This window comes from Homarus americanus, unplaced genomic scaffold (genome assembly GCF_018991925.1).
Source record: "Homarus americanus isolate GMGI-L3 unplaced genomic scaffold, GMGI_Hamer_2.0 scaffold6317, whole genome shotgun sequence".
In the NCBI taxonomy this organism is placed as follows: Eukaryota; Metazoa; Arthropoda; class Malacostraca; order Decapoda; family Nephropidae; genus Homarus; species Homarus americanus.
The window spans coordinates 21963143-21981785 of record NW_024730668.1 but is presented as its reverse complement, the minus strand read 5'-3'; the positions used below and the strand labels follow the sequence as shown (position 1 = coordinate 21981785).

Below are 18643 nucleotides of genomic sequence, written 5' to 3'. Positions count from 1 at the left end.
ATTAGTTGGGTTACCCATTTTGCCGTAAAAGATTGAAAGTGAAAGATTAGCAAAAGTTTCTTTGGGAAAAATTATACTATAGCTTCAACGTAATGTGATTAAAGAAGATTTAATTAAGAGTTGGACTGCTTAGAACAAATCCAAAAAAAAATATATCTGCAGAGGGAATGCAGTAATGTACTGAGAGGATGGAGAAGCACCAAGTTAAGTATACTATAACAAGGAAGGAAGATGGAAAATAAAAGTGATGCAAAGGTTACAAGGGTACCACATATGGCATATTTACTGTATACAGGTATAAGCAGCTAAGATGGACCAGAAGCATGATGAAATTAAGACATGTAAGTATGATTAGAGAAATAAATAAAGAGAATATAGTGTGTCCCAGAAAAATGTCCCTACCTCACTGCCTCCCTCCAACTCACAGTGTCTCAGGGAGCAGGCAGGGACATTTTTCTGGGACACCCTATATGTTTGAAGTGTGGAGGATAGTCATACATAACCTGGGTAAGATTAGGGAAAGAAACCAAGCTGTGGGTATATCAGCAACCTATTATGTTTGACCGAGATTTTGCATCAACACTTTTTCTGAGTTCAGCACATAGCACTAGCATATACACTAAGGGAAGCCAACAGCATACAACGACCATCTTTTCCCGAGTTGTGTTAAGTTTATTCATGATTTATAATTTTCACACAGGCTTTAAAATTTAGCTTTTGGGCTCTTAAAATTGTTTGATACGAAAAATAGCATATATATTTTTTTTTAACAATATGCACTTGAAATCCATGCCCAAATATTCTTTTTGATTCTTTTTTTATTGAAGCATTTCCATCAGTCTCAAAATATAATATATAGAATAATATTATTTGACCTTATACATAATAGTATTAGGGTAATGTTTGGAATTCAACACCCACAAGACACAAATTCCAAGACAAAAGTCAAGAGCCGGAAAGATGTACAATGGTCAGCTAATTTCCCTTACAGCCACAGGCTAAGCAAATCTTTAGTACCCCAAGGATGCTGCCAAGTGCCAAAAGGATACGTGATATTAACTTTGGCTTTTACATAAATGTAAATACCAACTTCAATGAATAATCTAATATCCTTTAAGCACATAATTAATGAGGTAGCAACCCCCCCAAGCACAAAGAGTTAGTTTAGCCTGGGGCACAGGTGTATCAAGTGCTCACTCAGTACACAACACAGCAAGGAAGACCCCCAATAAATGTCTGGTATGGGAAATCAACACACATCTCTTGTACAGGGGGTCCAGAGCACTCGCACTTGAGATAGGAGCCTCTTTTAGTGAACTTTCTTAAAATATGAACCAGTAAATTTGTCAAGTAAATACAAATTAGTGCTCGTACTTTAGTCTGGGTTCAAAAGTCCTCCAAGCTGAAAACATTAGCATTACTCTCAGCTTCATCATCTGTGGCTTCATTTTCACTGCCTATTAATAATTTACTATCTTCATAGAGATCCCCATTTTTATCACTATTACTGTCTGTGTCAACCAACTTACGGTGAGAGGTTCGGGGTAGAGCGTATGGTTCAATGAAGTGCACTGCAAGGTGTTGGTAAAGTTCTGATTTGTCAGCAAATTTTAGAGAACATTCACTGCATTCCGAAACTTCAGTATTTTTATTTGGACTGTTACCAGAAGACGAAGATCCAACAAGCTGATGTGACCATTTGGGAAGATTCGATAAGTGTATTTTTATGTGTTTCCAAAAATCATTTCGTGTAGTGAAGAAGTCACCACACTGAGAACAATTAAAAGGTTCTGTTTCTTGCATCTCCATTCCTTCAGCAGCTAAAAGCCTATCAATATTTTCATTTCTCATATTAGTATGGTGTTTCATTTTCCCTCGAAGCGTGCATTTGCAGACCCAGCAATAACTCCTCACTTTAACAATATCTAACAAGTTGGGAGGCACAAGTACATCCCACATACCAAGATCACTATAGTGCTTTGAAATATGTTTACATAAACACAGCTGATTCTTAAATATCATACCACAAACTTCACACATTTGAGGCTCTGTAATCATACGTGTTATCAAGTTCTTATGCACAGCTAATATGTGATTTACAGCATCTTCCTTCAATTCAAACTTGTCTGGACAATATTTACATTTCTGGGGACCATCTATGTAATTAGAATGTTTATCTTTATTGGTTTTTGCTCTTTCAGTTTTTACATAGCCGACATATCTGTCTGATGAATGGGATTTTTTACCATCGTCTTTGTCTGACCATCCATTAGAATCAGTGTCACCTTCCAATTCTAATACATGTACTGCATTTCTAGATTTTTCATCATAATTTGAAAAAGCATTTCCCTCCAATTTTAGCAATTTGTTTGCAATTTCTTTATTTTCATTCTTCTCAGATTTTATCTTTTGTTGTACTTTACAATTTTTGGCATGTTCATGGTATTCTTTGATATTTGGCAAAATCTGATCGCAATTTCCACAAACATGAGCAGGTCTCCTTTCTGGTGGACAATCTTTGCATCTCTCCAAATGATTTATCAAGTTTCCTTCGTATGAGTACTCAACATGACAATATGGACAAGCCATTTTTGTAATCTCTTTATTATGTACTTCCTTACTGTGAAGAAACGATTCCTCCTCGGTGTCAAAAAGCGCCCCACACTGGATCCGGCAACGAATCTTGTTTTTATGTTTTTGTTTCTGGTGTCGTAATAGTCTTGCAATGGTCTTATGGCAAACATGACATGCAGGACAGGAGAATGTTTTCCTATGTTTCTTCCTCTCATGGGCACGCAAGGTTTTTACACTTCTGCACACAACTTTACATGAATCACAGGGAAAAGATGGCCTCACACGTTTGGGTTCGAACATTTGCTTTGATACATGTGTTTGTTTGGATTTCTGATGCATTCTAACAACATGAACATTATATTCATGTGGGGTACTAAAGTTGAGTGTACACAAACCACATCTGAAGACTGAAAAATTGCTTAAATAAGAAGTTCCATCATGGTCCCCATCAGAGTCTGGTTCATTTGAACTATCTTCACATGGTTCCTGCTTAATAGTTGGAAATGAATCTGAAAGTGGCTTCATTGTTGGAAATGCAGTTGATGTAGAAGCAAATGACCTCTTCATTGAATTGCATAAAATTTCTAATGATGTATCTGTCTTGCTAGTTGAACTTAAAGTATCACTGATATTACCCTCAGATGGTGCATCTAACTCACTTTTAATAGAAGAGTTAACAGACATATCCAATGAGCAGATAGGTACCAGACTTTCAAGAGTGACATCCCGAGGATTAAAAGATGAGCTGCATAATCCTCCTTCCTTGATTAAATGATCGACATCCTGTGTTAGTAGGAAGTCATCACTGATTTTGTTGCTAGAGACCCCTAAATGTTGGGCTATGTGTATTTTAAGCTGGTACTTGTTCCTCGATTCTTTATTGCACAGCCGACATATAAACTGCCTTTTCTCATTGGCTGGGGGAGGATCCACAAAAATGTTGATTGGTTTTACATATTCAGCTTCTTCTGGGTCTAGATAACCCTTTTTCTCCCTTCTGTGGCCATGCTTCTGTTCCAAATGATCAAACAATTTTCGCTCCAAGTCATATTCTGCGTCGCAATATTTACACACATGGATGTTATGAATTTTTTTCATATGAATTCTCTGTGTGACTTCTGTTGCAAAGAGTTCATTGCAGATGTTGCATCTCACTTCAGGATTAGCTTTCTTGTGTGATATTTCATGCATCCGAAACCTCTTGGTATCTTTTGTCTTGAAGTTGCATTTGTCACACTGTTGAAGTGGCCTGTGTGTGCGTAGATGCTGAAGGTATTTGCTGGACTTGTTAAATGCCTTACCACACTGTTCACATACCTTCTTCAATCTTATCACGCGATCGGGTTTCTTCACCCTCTTCCGAACCAGTACCGGTTTGGGTGACAGAGATGAAGTCGTCTCCACCGATGGGGGGTCTGGGGGATCCTGGGGCTCAGGGGACGCCACGATGGAGGTATCCATGCCTGCAGGCACAATGAAGCGTCAGCATATATCATCTTTAACCATGGAAAACACTGAAGGGTTTCAGTCCCTCACTGATAGTGAATTCCACTAGATGGTTTCCATCAGAATTATCACAATCACATGGCACTCAAAGCACACATATCATATCAAACACACACATCATAAAGAAATGAGATAAGCAATTTCTCCCTCCTTATAGGTACTTATAATGGACAACATAAATAAATTTGTAAAATTTGTAATCCATATTTCGATAAGCAGCAGTACAGGTCTTGTACATTCATGGTACACAGTACACAAGTTCTACTTGTTTTGTTAAACACTGTCTGTCATCAGTATTAATATCCTGAAGACATTCATTTCATGTGGGGACAATATGAACTACAAATATAAATAATTCTTTGAAAGAAACATAAAAGTAATAAACTAAAATAGCTTAATGTCATTCAAATATTTAAATACAATATATATTATACATCACAAAATTATTTTTCAGAAGCACTTCAAAATATATTTACATATATATTATAAAAACAATACAAACCCATTCACGACTTGGCATGTTCTGAAGTGTTCATTTCACAGGAAGAAATACTTATTACATAACACAAATGGTTACTGATAACCTACCTAAGGTTTATGTACAAGAATTAATATTGCACTATACAAGTCTCTTTACTAATGTCATGAGGTATCATCTGATCAAAAGACTATGCAAATCTCAATTAAAATGAATCAAAGCCTATTATTTTTGCAGGTCCACTTTCATCATCATCAGGTACAAAGTCACTTATCTCTTCACTGGGAGGATACTGTGCACCGTAATAGTCACCCATAATATCCATCTGTGAACTGTCATCCAAGCTAAACATAGAGTCCTCACCAACCAAGTACCCTGGGTATGACAGAGACTCCTGGGGTAAATTTAGGTGCTGAGGCCCATATGTTAACTCAGCACCCTGCACTGTAGTCTGTCCACTAGATCCAGTGCTGGGTCTTCGTCTCACTTTAGCTGAATTGTTCTTTCCCTTTTTTTCTTTGGAAGTATTTTTGGATCCTGACTTTGCTGCTTGTATCTGTGCTTTTAATGCGGCAGTCCAACTGAGATTAACTTTATTTTTCTTGTTAGGCGGTGATGCACGCTTATTTACCACTTTCTTTTCTTGTTTCACATTCTGTGTTGCTGTTTCTACTGCTGAAACAGTCTCATCAGCTGAATTATCACCAGAATGAGATGTACTGTCATTCAATTTGTTTTTTAGATTTTTTTCTACCCTTTGTTCATTGCCTTTATCATTTTTTTTCACAATTTCATCAACTACACTTTCCTCAATTTCACTGTTTAATCTTTTCCTTTTTTCTGTATCAAGACTTTCAACTTCCACACTTACACTTCTATCACTACCACTTTTCTGTTCACAACTATTATCTCTCCTATCATTAAACCTTCTTTTATCTGCACCTTTTTTCAGAGGTATCAAGTCATCCTCATCTTCAGGTTCTTTGTAAGATATAGGAACACATCTCGCTCTCCTTTTGGTTGGAGTGTTAACTTCCTCCCCCTCCTCCTCTTCCTCTTCCCCCTCCTCCTCATCATCATCATTTTTGTCCTCTTCCTCTTTTGTTTTACTTTCATCATCACTATCTTCTTCCTTTTTCTGTTCTTCTTCCTCCCCTTCCTCTTCTTCCTCCTCCTCCTCCTCCTCCTCTTCCTCCTCCTCTTCTTCAGAACCTTCATCTTCATCATCACTGGGTACCTTTGGGTGTTTCACATTCAGGTGCTTCTCAAGTTCAGATTTTTTGGCAAAGAGAGAAACACACCTTAGACATCTATATGGTTTGTTTGTATGTGCATTCTTTTGATGTTGTTTTAATCTCAGCATCTTGCGATATTTGGCCTTACAGTTTGATTCTGGACATCGATGAACCTTGTGAATGAGAACATGTCTGTTGTATGGGCCACAACTTCGAAATATTTTGCCACAATGTTCACAACCTCTAAATGGATATAAAGTTTCATGAATCTTCTTCATGTGATAAGTCATAGACTTCTCCCTATTGAAGGTGATATTGCACTTTGTACATCTAAATAAAGAACCCACTTTTAACAGATAAGACGGTCGTTCATTTTTTTCAACCTTGTCTTTCGATGGATGTTGATATTTTTCCTTTGCAACTGATGCTTGTTTTTCCTTTGTAACTGTTTCGTTTATTTCTTTTTTCACAGACTCCTGTTTTCCTTTTGTTGACTGTTCCTTACTCTTCTCAAAATTCTCTCCACCTGCTCCTTTCCCGGATCCTTGTGGATTACTGCGAAGGACCCTCACTGTTTCACTGCTCATTTTGTCTGTTGGAGTGCGAGGTTTCTTTCCTGCTTGCTCTTCTGCATTATCTACTGTAGTCTTACTTGGTGATGATTTCTTCACAACCTGGCCTTTTCTTGTGGTAGTGTGCGCTGGCAAATGCAGCTTTAGTTGATATTCACTACGACAAAGCTTGTTGCAAACTCTGCAAGTAAGAGCTTCCTCTTTCTCTCTTCTCTCTTTTTCTTTCCTTTCTCTCTCTTTCCTCAGCTCCTCTTCCTCATCATCATCACTATCATCCTCCTCATCATCATCATCATCATCATCCTCCTCCTCCTCCTCCTCCTCTTCTTCTTCTTCTTCTTCCTCCTCTTCTTCCTCCTCCTGTTCTTCATCCTCCTCTTTATGTTCCTCTTGGGCTTTAGCTGCCACTTTTGACCTTGTGGCTCTGGAATGTTCATCTTTTTGATGATGTTTGAGCTTGACCAAGTGACTAAAGCTCAAATCACAAATATCACAGGGAAACTGCTTCTCTTCCTCTACTTCTGACTCTGAGGAAGAAGTAGAGGTTTCATCAACATCCACACCTTCCTCCTCATCCTCAGTTTCACTTTCGCTTTTTGTCTCTTCTTCACTTTCCTCGCACTGTACTTGTGGCTTACTACGTGTGACTCGTGTAGAAGGTCTCGGTGGCCAGGCAGTTCCTCGAGTCACTGCTACCTTGGCTGGTGGTCTCACGTTCATTACTTTCCCTTGAGAGACATTTTTCACACTTTTAACATTTCCACTTTTACTCACTGAAACGCTACCTGCTGCAGTTTTTGTTTTTCCTCTTCCATTTGTACTCTTCTCCAACACCTGTTTGTGGTCTTCGTCATTATCTTTGGTCAATTTCTTTTGTTCCCCTTTCGACTTTTCTCTCTCGTTCTTTTTCTTTTTCAGTTCTTCTTCCTTTGCTCTCCTTTCTTTCTCCTTCTGTTCCTTTTCTTTTAGTTCCTTCTCCTTCCTTTCTTTCTCTATTCTTTCTCTTTCTATTTGTTCTCTTTCCAACCTCTCCTTCTCTTTCTCCTTCTTTTCCCTCTCCTTCCTCTCTCTCTCTTTTTTCTCCTTTTCCTCTCTTTCTCTCTTTTCTCTCTCTAACCTTTCATTTTCTCTCTTCTCCTCCTCTTCCTTCTCAATAGTCTGCTTTTCTATTTCCTTCTCAAGCTCCTCTACTCTTTTCTTTTCCTCCTCATCATCATCACTATCCATAAGCTCATGTTTCAGTCGCTCATGGTTTGTCAAGTGGTGTTGTAATTTGAAAGATTCCCCACACTTCTTACAGTGAAAGTGAGGCTGATCTTTGTGATTCTTGAGAATGTGGAATCTCATGCCATACTTGTTTTTCACTTTAAGTTTCTCTTTACAAATAGGGCACTGTTGCAAGCCCCTGTGTTTATGTTTCATATGAGCAAGGAGAGAAGCTCTTTTCCTAAATACAAGATCACAAAAATCACAGGGTAGTTTAATTAGATATCTTTTTACGGTTGTGTCAGTGTTCCGGGTACACTGTCCTTCACTCTCATGCTTTATGAAGTGTGGTTGAGATTCAGTTACAATTATGTCGTCATCCTCCCAAGCCCCCTCATTCTGTTTCCCTGAATTTGCCCCTTTCTTTCCCTCACCCGGGGAGAAAACATCACGTTTTGTGGAATCTCCGCCAATTTTGACGGTTTTCTTTATATCATTTTTTATAAAGTTTACAGACTTGCTAAGTCTGAACAAAGATGAAAGAAACAGGTGATGAGGTGGAGTAGGGGGCCGAAACTTGATGGGCTCAGGATGACGCTTTCCTTGTGACCGGGCCTTAGAGGGGCTGCCTCTTGGAGCGTAGGGAGGTAATCCCCTTCGACTGGCCAGGGGAGGGCGGCCCCTCTTGCGTCCCCTGGGAGGTGGTGGTGGTGCTGGGGGCATGGCAGGATATTGGGAGGGTGTGGGAGCCTTCCTCTGTAGCAGTAGTCCAGCGTAGTATTCCTTCCCTGAAGAAACAAGTCAAGTATTACCAACTGTTCATGAGGTGTTCCTCTTCAACTGAAGCTCATACAGGTAGAATGGGGAGAAGAAGCCTTTGTCGCCTACTGCTGTTGAGAGGTCTTCAACTGTGGCTAGAAAACCATTAGTTGACCACACTCGACACGACTAATTTTTTTTAAAAGCTTCAATATCTTTTTCTCATTCTTTCCACAGTCTGGTAATAAACTTAAATGAAGTACTATGCACTTTTCTTCATTAAACATAAGACACATTAAGGCATTTCCAAGCATATAAACAAAAGAAACTAAGCTCCTCCATCCCCATTTCAGTCTCTTAAGAATATAAAAAATTATATATTCATATTAAATACTGAACTATACAATGTTAAATAATATGTTTTAAATTTTTATGATATGCCAAAAAAAATTAAGTTCAGACAGAAAACTGAACCTAATTAATAAATAAATATACAGTAATTTCAAATTAAAATGCCAGAAAATTAGACAACCTTTAAAGATTCTGCATTAAAAACAAAATCTACAGTTGTTGTTTTCTTTTACTTCTTATTGTATGCCACATGGAGACAAGGTGGTGATACATCTGGTCATTTCTAACACACTTAAAATTTCAATGGAACAGAAAAACAACATATTATTTTCACCCATCAGAACACATCAAGTATATTCTATAAGACATTGTGAAGCAAAAGATATTTAAAAGCTTGACTGATCATGTGCGTGACTGCTTGCATCACAGTAAGAAAACTCTCTTTACTCTCATTCATAACAATAGCACCAGTACATAGAGCAATTTTATAAATATATATTAATCTACATGCACTTAACATAACCTGTAAAGATGTCATCATAGAGTTCAGCAAGTCAGAATTTCCAAAATCAGAATCTCTCAGGTGCGATGAAGACCTACTGAAAATGAAATTTTAAAATACCATTTAATGTGACAAATCAATATCCAAAGCAGAGAAAGAATGCACAAAACCGGGAGAACTGAAGCACCACCCAATAGCTCTTAACTAGTACAGTACAGTATATATGAAAACAGGGTGCCCAATAAATAAAGCCCCCCTCCTCGCCTGTATGGGCCAAATCCGAATCTGAGTCCAGGATGAAAAGAATAAATGGCAGGAGCAATAAAAAAGTCACCACAACAATAAAGTCCCAATTCAACCACATCACCAAGGAACTTTAGGCAACTGGAAAGATTTTAATACATTACACTGCATGTACTGTACTGAACAGGCTTGCAACTCAAACTTTTCTTGCCTGTAGTGACCATTGTTTCTGTGTGCATGTTGAGTACACTAAAATAGCCCATTACAGTAGTTCCTTCTTTTCTCACACAGCTAAACTGTGGAATGCTTTGTCTTTTTCTCATCTCACTTCAAAAAGCCGATTTTCCTGCATCTTCATGGTGTAGATTAACATTCTTTTTCTCCTCTAATCCCCCCCCCCCACCCCCATTGTGGGTCGATTATCTATGCCTGGGTGGGCTATTAAAAAAAAAAATAATAAATAAAAAATAAATAAAAATACAGAATATAAAAATTTATAAATACAGTAAATAAAAATGAAAAAACCTCGGTCCCAATAAAACCCAACTTTTTGCAAGCATAACCATTATGACTGGGGCCAGTTAGTACACCAATGACCAAATCCTAATGGTTAGGTTAGGTTCGGGCCTAAGATGACTAGTATGTCCATCTGAGCCGTCACTAACTAAATTACCCTTCCACTGTTTTTATTCTGAGCATGTATGTAGAGTACTGTACAGTACCTGTAGCCAGTAATGCAACACTTTGTACCTCAAGAAACCTCTTACCCATACTCAAAAATATTAAATACAATAGTTCAATAAAACTAAGGAAATATTTGTGTGGAATTAATAAAGCAGTTAAACCTGTACAGTACTGCATTAAAACAGCAACTATTTTTTTCCGGGATTACCCCACCAGGGCACAGGTCAATGACCCACATCAGGGTCTGGGGGCAAAAATATAATAATAATAATAATAATAATAATAATAATAATAATAATAATAATAATAATAATAATATTAATAACAACAATAATAATAATAATAATAATAATAATAATAATAACAATAATAACAATAATAATAATAATAATAATTAAAAATATATAATAATAATATTGATAATATTGGTAGTAACAACAACAACAACAACAACAACAACAACAACAACAACAACAACAACACAACAACAACAACAACAACAACAACAACAACAACAACAACAACAACAACAACAACACCACCACCACAACAACAACAACAACAACAACAACAACAACAACAACAACAACAACAACAAAGGACCTTAAATACTGTAAATAAAAAATAAATAAATAAAAAATACTGTAATGTGAAACAATATAAGTATGTTGTGTTGTCAAAGTACGAGAAACAATTGAAACCCTGCAATTGTGTGTAAATGAGGCAGAAAGTGAGATCAGCAACCTGGGACCTGGTCACAATTTTTGTGATGCCATATGGCAGCAGGGTCTACCATTAGACAACACATTATGCTTCCAATATCTTCCCAGGCAGTAGTACCTCCCTGTTTGATAGCTGCCTACTACTGTACTTACTCCCATTCCAACCCTAAAAAGTTAACATCAGAGTTTTAAAATAATTTCAAATGCAATTCAAGAAATTATCTACGGTCACATCATTACGGTACCATCTCTATCAGCTGTTCATGAACATACAACATCATTAAGTCTCAAAGATGATCTGAACAGTGGAAGGATATAATCTAGTTCAGTCATACAGGGATCAACACAAGGGTTTCAAGAGGTGTGACCACCACACTTGAATTTTTAGTACTAAGGTACAAATATTGTTGACCAAACTTCAAAATTCATAAAATCAGTGAATTTTAGCTGCTTATTGCAGTCTGTAGTTTTACATGTGGTAACAAATTCTCTTTATATTTTTCAGGTATAATCTGTCAAGCTGGCTAAGTAATGAATCAAAGATTATAAACAGTCAGTAAAATTTTTCTACTTTGAATATTTTTCACATCCCCCACAGGCTAGGGCTATTCAATATGCAGGTACTGTAGAGTAATATCTCCGTTAGCCGGATTGAAGTATGCTCAGAATTTTTCCAGAAAATTTTTCTCAATTCCAGGTTTGGGAATGATTTTCTGAGGATGAAAATCAGGTGAATTTCTTGAAAATTCTGAGAAAAATTCAGGAAACTCCAAATTTTTTCCCCAGGTTCCTTCACCGTGCATGACGTCATCTGGCCGGCAGCCGGGGGACGGTCCAGGGTGGGAGCTCAGTCACCAGCTGGCCGTCGTGGTGCAAAGGTCTAAGACAATGCCTGATAAATGCTACGTATTTGGATGCATATCAAATACTAACAGACTACATGATAAAAGTTTGAGATTTCATTGATTTCCAAAGGATGAAAAACAGAGAAAAAAATGGATTTTATTGTGCATGCAGCAAATATATTGGATTCAACAAGAGGAAGGACAATACTCGAGAACCACTGGCAGGTTTAAATTTAAATTCCCTTAATTCTAACTTTTGGCCGGGAAACCGGATGTGTCGCGACAAGTACCGAACCTATTTGTTGCTTGAAACTGTTGTATAGCCTAGTCATCTGTAATATAACAAGTGGCCATATTAATAAACTGAAAACCTCTAAACATATATACTGTACTTGTATTCACTGATTTACTGTAATAGCTTGGGAGAGAGAATGATGATAATTATAATCATTAACAATTTTTATTATTTTCTTAAACTATTTTATTTCATTCTTGTATTCTTTCTGCTCCCCCCCCCCAAGTAAATAGCTAGCTCATATGCTTATGATTACTAAATTGCTTTAACACTGATACTGGCAGCAAAATTCATAAGAGCATAAATAATAATAAAGAGAGGAAGAAGAAGAGTGTTAATATTAATAATACAGGGGCTCCCCAAATTCGCGGGGGTTAGGTTCTCAAAATGGCCGCGAATCGCCAAATCCGCGAATAACATTTGCTAACCGGGAGAAAACTAGCGAAAAAATATATTTTTCATGTGAAAAAAGGTGATGGGTGGTTAACGAAAAATAACCTTAACTTTTTCTCTTCAATGGCATCCACCAATAATAAAGTCTGGTCTGCTGTCCAGTTGGGCTTCCTTTTCTTTCGTGGGGTTGAGGCTTCCATTTCCGTGATGTTCATCTTGTCCGCTCCTCAATAACACATTTGTTTACAAACAGCATGGCAAGGTCAAGCCACTGATCACTATTCTGGGTTAATATATCCTCCTTCAAACTGCATAGATTATTTGTTTTTAATTATCAAAATGTAAATAAATGCAAATATTGAAATTAATCTTCATAATTTTATTGAGGTTATTCAGCCATAACACCATTTTATATGATGAACACATGCTAATCTTAGCGCTGTTTAACGGTACTTAACAAACAGCTGTTTGTGCAGTAAAAATTTGCTTTGTGTATAACTTTAAACTTTACTGCTAGCTAACAGAACTATTTTCATTCGCAGAAAAGTTTTGTGTATACAGGCCCAGATTAGCATGGAAATACTGTACAGTGAACCCTCACTTTACGCGGTCAATTGAACCCACGGCAGCCCGCGTAAAGTGAGAAACGCGTAAAGTGAACAACATAACATATGGGATTAATTGAAATAGAGACCGGGCCGACCCCCAAACTCCACTTTTTCAGACACAATACCTACGTTGTAGTAAAAATAACTTCTTAATTTTATGATGGTATGCACACACAATTAATAATTAAGAGAAATATCAATAATATTAGGTTTTTTAACACTTACATTAGTAGAAAAGATGGCTGGGCACACGGGGATGGGGGGTTGGTTCCGAGGCAGAGGGAAGATTATTGGCCCTCACCTGTATCACTTGTATCAATTGTATCACTATCCACCACAGAGGCTTGCAGGGCCTCTATGTCAAACCCCTCAAAGTCCATATAAGTCCATATCCTCTCTATCATTATCACTATCACTGACTTGGGCCGGCTGTGGTGGGTGGCGGGTGAAGAACTCGGTAATGTTTTGATGACTGGGCGACCTTGTGCGCACCCTGCTCGCGCCGCTCTCCGCGTAAAAGGGTACACACACCGCGGAAAGTGAGCATTCCGTGTTCGGCAGGGTACCGCGTAAACGTGGAAACGCGTAAAGTGGGACCGCGTAAAGCGAGGGTTGACTGTACTGTACTATAGCAGGTAATCTTTTTCCCTGACCTCAACATAGGAGGGGGTGGGGGGAAGTACCAGCCATTGCTGAGTTCCCCATTTTTTTTATTCATTACAGTACAATACTGATATATTATAAAAAAAATAAGTGCTATCACCTTTTTATTTGTATTTTTGACCCCCCCCCGACCTGTTGTGGGTCAATGACCTTTGTCCAGGTGGGTTATTCCCCATACAGGTATATAAAAAATAAATAAATAAATTATATTCTCGACTTATAGTACTGTATAAGGACAGCTGGCAGTTCCAATACTGGCTACTCACCCATATTGGAAATGTCCCTAACTTGTTACCGGCGAATTCCCTGTGACCGTCTAGACACTCAGTAGTGGTGGTGGTGGGTGGTGTAAAGTAAAGGTGGTGACGGAAGTGTGGTTGGTGGGTGGTGTGATGTGGTGGTGGTGGCGGGGGTGTAGGGGTGGGTGGTGTGAGGTAGTGGTGACTGAAGTGTGGTGGTGGATGGTATAAAGTAGTGGTGGTGACAGGAATGTGGTGGTGGGTGGTGTGAGGGAGTGGTGGTGGTGGGTGGTGTGAAGTAGTGGTGGTGTGAGGTAGTGGTGGTGACAGGAGTGTGGTGGAGGGTGATGTGAGGCAGTGGTGGTGGTAGTGTGGTGGTGGGTGGGTGTGAAGTGGTGTGTGGTGGGTGGGTGTGAAGTAGTGGTGGTGTGGTGGTGGGTGGTGTGGAAGTAGGGGTGGTAGTGTGGTGGTGTGTGTGTGGTGGTGAGTGGTGTAAGTAGTGGTGGTGTGAAGTAGTGGTGGGGTGAAGTAGTGGTGGGGTGAAGTAGTGGTGGTGACAGGGTGTGGTGGTGGATGGTGTAAAGTAGTGGTGGTGACTGAAGTGTGGTGGTGGATGGTGTAAAGTAGTGGTGGTGACAGGAGTGTGGTGGTGGATGGTGTAAAGTAGTGGTGGTGACAGAGTGTGGTGGTGACTGAAGTGTGGTGGTGGATGGTGTAAAGTAGTGGTGGTGACTGAAGTGTGGTGGTGGATGGTGTAAAGTAGTGGTGGTGACAGAGTGTGGTGGTGACTGAAGTGTGGTGGTGGATGGTGTAAAGTAGTGGTGGTGACTGAAGTGTGGTGGTGGGTGGTGTGTAGTAGTGCTGGTGGTGGTGTGGTGGTGTGGTGGTGGTGGTGTGAAGTAGTGGTGGTGTGGTGGTGGGGTGAAGTAGTGGTGGGGTGGTAGTGGTGGTGTGAGGTAGTGTGGGGCAGTGGTGGTGACAGGAGTGTGGTGGTGGGTGGTGTGAGGTAGTGGTGGTGATGATGAGTAGTGTGAGGCAGTGGTGGTGACAGGAGTGTGGTGGTGGGTGGTGTGAGGTAGTGGTGGTGGTGATGAGTAGTGTGAGGCAGTGGTGGTGACAGGAGTGTGGTGGTGACAGGAGTGTGGTGGTGGGAGGTATAAAGAAGTGGTGGAAAACTCAGGCATCAATACGTACTCTTGCTCGCTCTCATCTGCAGTGCACCTCACCCCATCCATCCTTGCTACCTGGATGTTACCAGGGCTGCCCAAGAAGGGAACACTCGTGAGCCTCAGCGCAAAAGTGGGAAGCGACAGGCTCTCTCGTACGCCACCAAGGTCAAAATTTTGAAGAAACTCGAAGCTGAGACAAGGATATGTGACGTAGCACACCATTATAAAGTCAACGAATCCACCATCAGAACTGTCAGGAAATATAAGGAGAAGGAGAAAATAATGTCAGCTGGCCGGACCACCCACCCGGATATTCAGAAGTCTGTGCCTGTTACCCAAAGTCATTCAAGAGTAAAGGTCTGGTTAGTCCAGTACAATATAGTGATTTTAACATGTGTTAAATGGCATTGCTTGTGAGGATTTCCAATGTCCAGATGTGTACCAGTACAATATTCCCGCACAAAATGAGATCCCACTTAGCAACCTTCGAGTCAAAAAGTGATACCTCCATTAGCTGGGACAATTGGTGCAGAGCACTTCCGGGAATGAGAGATTTCCGGGTAACGAGACGACTCTCTCAAAGACAGAAAAAATCCCCCATCCCCGGAATTTTCCGGGTAAAGGAGAAATATTCTCATAAGTTCCAGAAATTGTCCATTACATCATCTCTCAAACTCGGACAAATATCCCTCATCCCCAGAATTTTCTAGAATTTTCCGGGTAAAGGAGAAATATTCTCAGAAGTTCCAGAAATTGCCCATTACATCATCTCTCGAACCCGGAAAAATATCCCCCATCCCCGGAATTTTCAGGGCATGGAGAAAATTTTCTTGGAATTTTCCGGAAAATTTGCCCCTCGGAAAATCGTTCCCAAAGCCGGATTGTTCCAGAAAATTATGGCTTTGGGAACAATTTTCCGAGAAAAGTTCAATTCAGGCTATGGGAGAGTTCCGTGTTTGAAGGATTCCGGCTAACGGAGATATACAGTAGAAGGTACTGTAGATTTAACATGAGATACGTTTCAAGGGAGGTCACTTTAAATTGAATTCACACTAAATCGAAGTGTTGTTTCAATGGAATACAGTAGGGTCGGGATATATAGCGATTTTTTATAAAGGTTTTTTTCATATCGCGACTACCAAAATTATTGACATTTTCCAATATATAGCGATAAATCTATTTATTTCACGAGGGAAATCGGGCAGGAAATATTTCAAATTTACTACCATGGCAAACAAATGCATTATTTGCTCACCAGAGGCGCCACCATGGCTGCTCACTCACGCATTTATGCTCGCCCACACAGTCTTTCTGATTGAGTGACGAGTCAGCAGCCGACTCTGCTGCAGATTCCGACTTCTAAGGTGAGTGTAAATGGGTTGCTAGTGACGTGAAAAGAATGGAAAGCTTAATGGAAAAGATTTAATAATGTAACTAATATTTTTGGTTTGTTCGTTCATGTAGGTGTGGGAGTGTCAAGTGAGGGTGGCAGTGTGGCATCTGCTGCCGAGTCTGGTGTTCCTGAATCTGGTGTTCCTTGATATTGACACTGATATTGAAACAGTCTTTTGTTCCCGAGTCTAGTGTTCATTGGTGCTTTAGTTAGTAAGAAAATAAACTCGTTAAGTCAAGTTTAGCCACTTTTATTGACCTCCAGAACCTAACCCTATTTTCACCATTGATTACATGTACTTATATAGTATAGCGATTTAGTATATGGCGAACATCCTTGGACACTATCTCTCGATATATCCCGACCCTACTGTAATTTAGTTCGGTACTTGAGAGAAACACAAAATACTAAAAAGACTTTTATTAACTAATAAATATGAGAAAAATATATGGCGTAATGATATATATGCAGCAAGCACTCCCTGCAGTCGAGTTGAGAGCTGGACAGTTCTGTTACTAGTGTCAGCACGAGAACTGAGGATGCGGGAGGGTAACGGGCAGCCTTGTAGCGTGCCCAGAGAGGCGTCTGGCAGGAAACATTAAGCGCGAAACTTAAAGTAGTGTGTATTTCCATATGACGCACCAAATTTGACTCGTGTAAAATAGGAAAGATTCACTTTAAATTGATACTTTGTCCTTAATTGTGGGTGTCGCTTTAAATCAATAATTTTAAATTGATTAGGGTTAAATCAACGTTCTACTGTACTGTTTAACAATTTTCAGAATCAGGACAGTACGAGTTAGCAACACTGGCTGCCAGTGTAACCTGTTCAGTCACTGACAGTTCCAGTACGATATGGGCTGGGGTCTCACTTCTAAGGTACAGTAATTACCTTAAATTGTGTTATTTGAATATAATTTTTTTTTTTTTTTTAGAAAATGCAATGGACATTGTATATTTGTTTACATTGTGGTACAGATAGGGGGTAAAAGGGTAAAGAAAATTTTAAATGGGGAAAATATCCCCAATATCTGTGACATCTTTTCTTTGCAAACTAATTGCAGTGGTAAACAATCATTTTAAAAAATGGAGTATATTAAAAATAGACTGCGCACAACCATGACACACGGCTCACCTACCTATCAGTAATGAGTTAGGACCACGATATTTCAAGTCAGCTTGATTTTGACCAATTCACTAGTGACTTTGTTAATAAGAAGGTACAGAAATTGTCTGGCTTTAAAAAACCAACTAGAAGTGTTTCTATATTAATAAGTTTTAATTTGATTGATGATGTTTATGAATACATAATATGATTTCTATTTTATATGAATGATTTAGATTATACTAGTTTTATACATGGTACTGTACTTGTATACAAGTATAGCCACATTGTATGTAAGCTAAACATTTAATACCCAGAAATATTCTATTATGTCAATAAAAGTAGGTATGGAAAGACATTTTGATTGCTGTGAGCCTGTGAAAATACTTGCAACTGTTGTATTCTATTTGAGATGTATTTTTTTTTTAATCTCACATACAGTATACTATAATTAGTTTTGATTAAAAAAACCTTAAACTTTATTATGAAAAGGGCCACTACAGCTCGTGGGCCCACAGGCCTCCACCACCCTAAATCTGGCCCTGGTGAGAACCTATCTCATTTTTCTTTCCTGGAAAATATGAATCTGAAATCCTTCAACCCAATGCTACAGATACAGTACTTGGAAAAATGAACAGTTAGGCCAATTCCAATTTATCCACTAACAAACTTTCTAACAGAATCTAGGGTACTGATTCTATAATTACAGAAAAATTTTAAAATGTTAAATCAAGGTAATTTCTTGAATATTGTTTATGACAGCTTAATGCAAAGGCCTCTTTCAATGATCTAACCTTATCCCTGAGAAGACTCATACTGCCTATCTGATAGTCTCTCATGAACCCAAATAAAATTGAGGATTTTATCCTGAAAACCCATTTTATGATACAGTCAGTGTGGAGTAACCTGCAAATATGTTAACCAGAGACCAAAGCAGGGTTTACCAATAAACCTTACCCGTAAGCAATGTGCAACTGGAGACAATACTGTAAAGATTACTAAATTCCATGTGACAACCACCAATTAAAAATGATAGGTTAGAGGTCTCATTTACCTTAAGACATGGGAGGTAATTAAATGTAATATTGCAAAGTTCAATGA

At 38.9% G+C, this 18643-nt stretch overlaps 2 protein-coding genes across 2 annotated transcripts in view; both read right to left on the bottom strand.

The window, feature by feature from the left end:
* Positions 1–1386: 1386 nt before the first annotated feature.
* LOC121867127 (zinc finger protein 62 homolog) lies at positions 1387–4035 on the bottom strand. Its single transcript, XM_042366883.1, has one exon. It carries the CDS (start codon positions 4033–4035, stop codon positions 1387–1389), a length of 2649 nt encoding a protein of 882 aa, XP_042222817.1.
* Positions 4036–4260: 225 nt separating this feature from the next.
* LOC121867126 overlaps positions 4261–18643 on the bottom strand; it is a 53332-nt gene continuing 38949 nt past the window's right edge. Inside the window, exons 4-5 of the mRNA XM_042366882.1 lie at positions 7473–8359; positions 4261–7385 (exon numbers count right to left, since the gene is read on the bottom strand). Coding sequence (XP_042222816.1) covers positions 4764–7385; positions 7473–8359 — 3509 coding nt within the window. The 3' untranslated portion in view covers positions 4261–4763. The remainder of the gene's footprint in view (positions 7386–7472; positions 8360–18643) is intronic.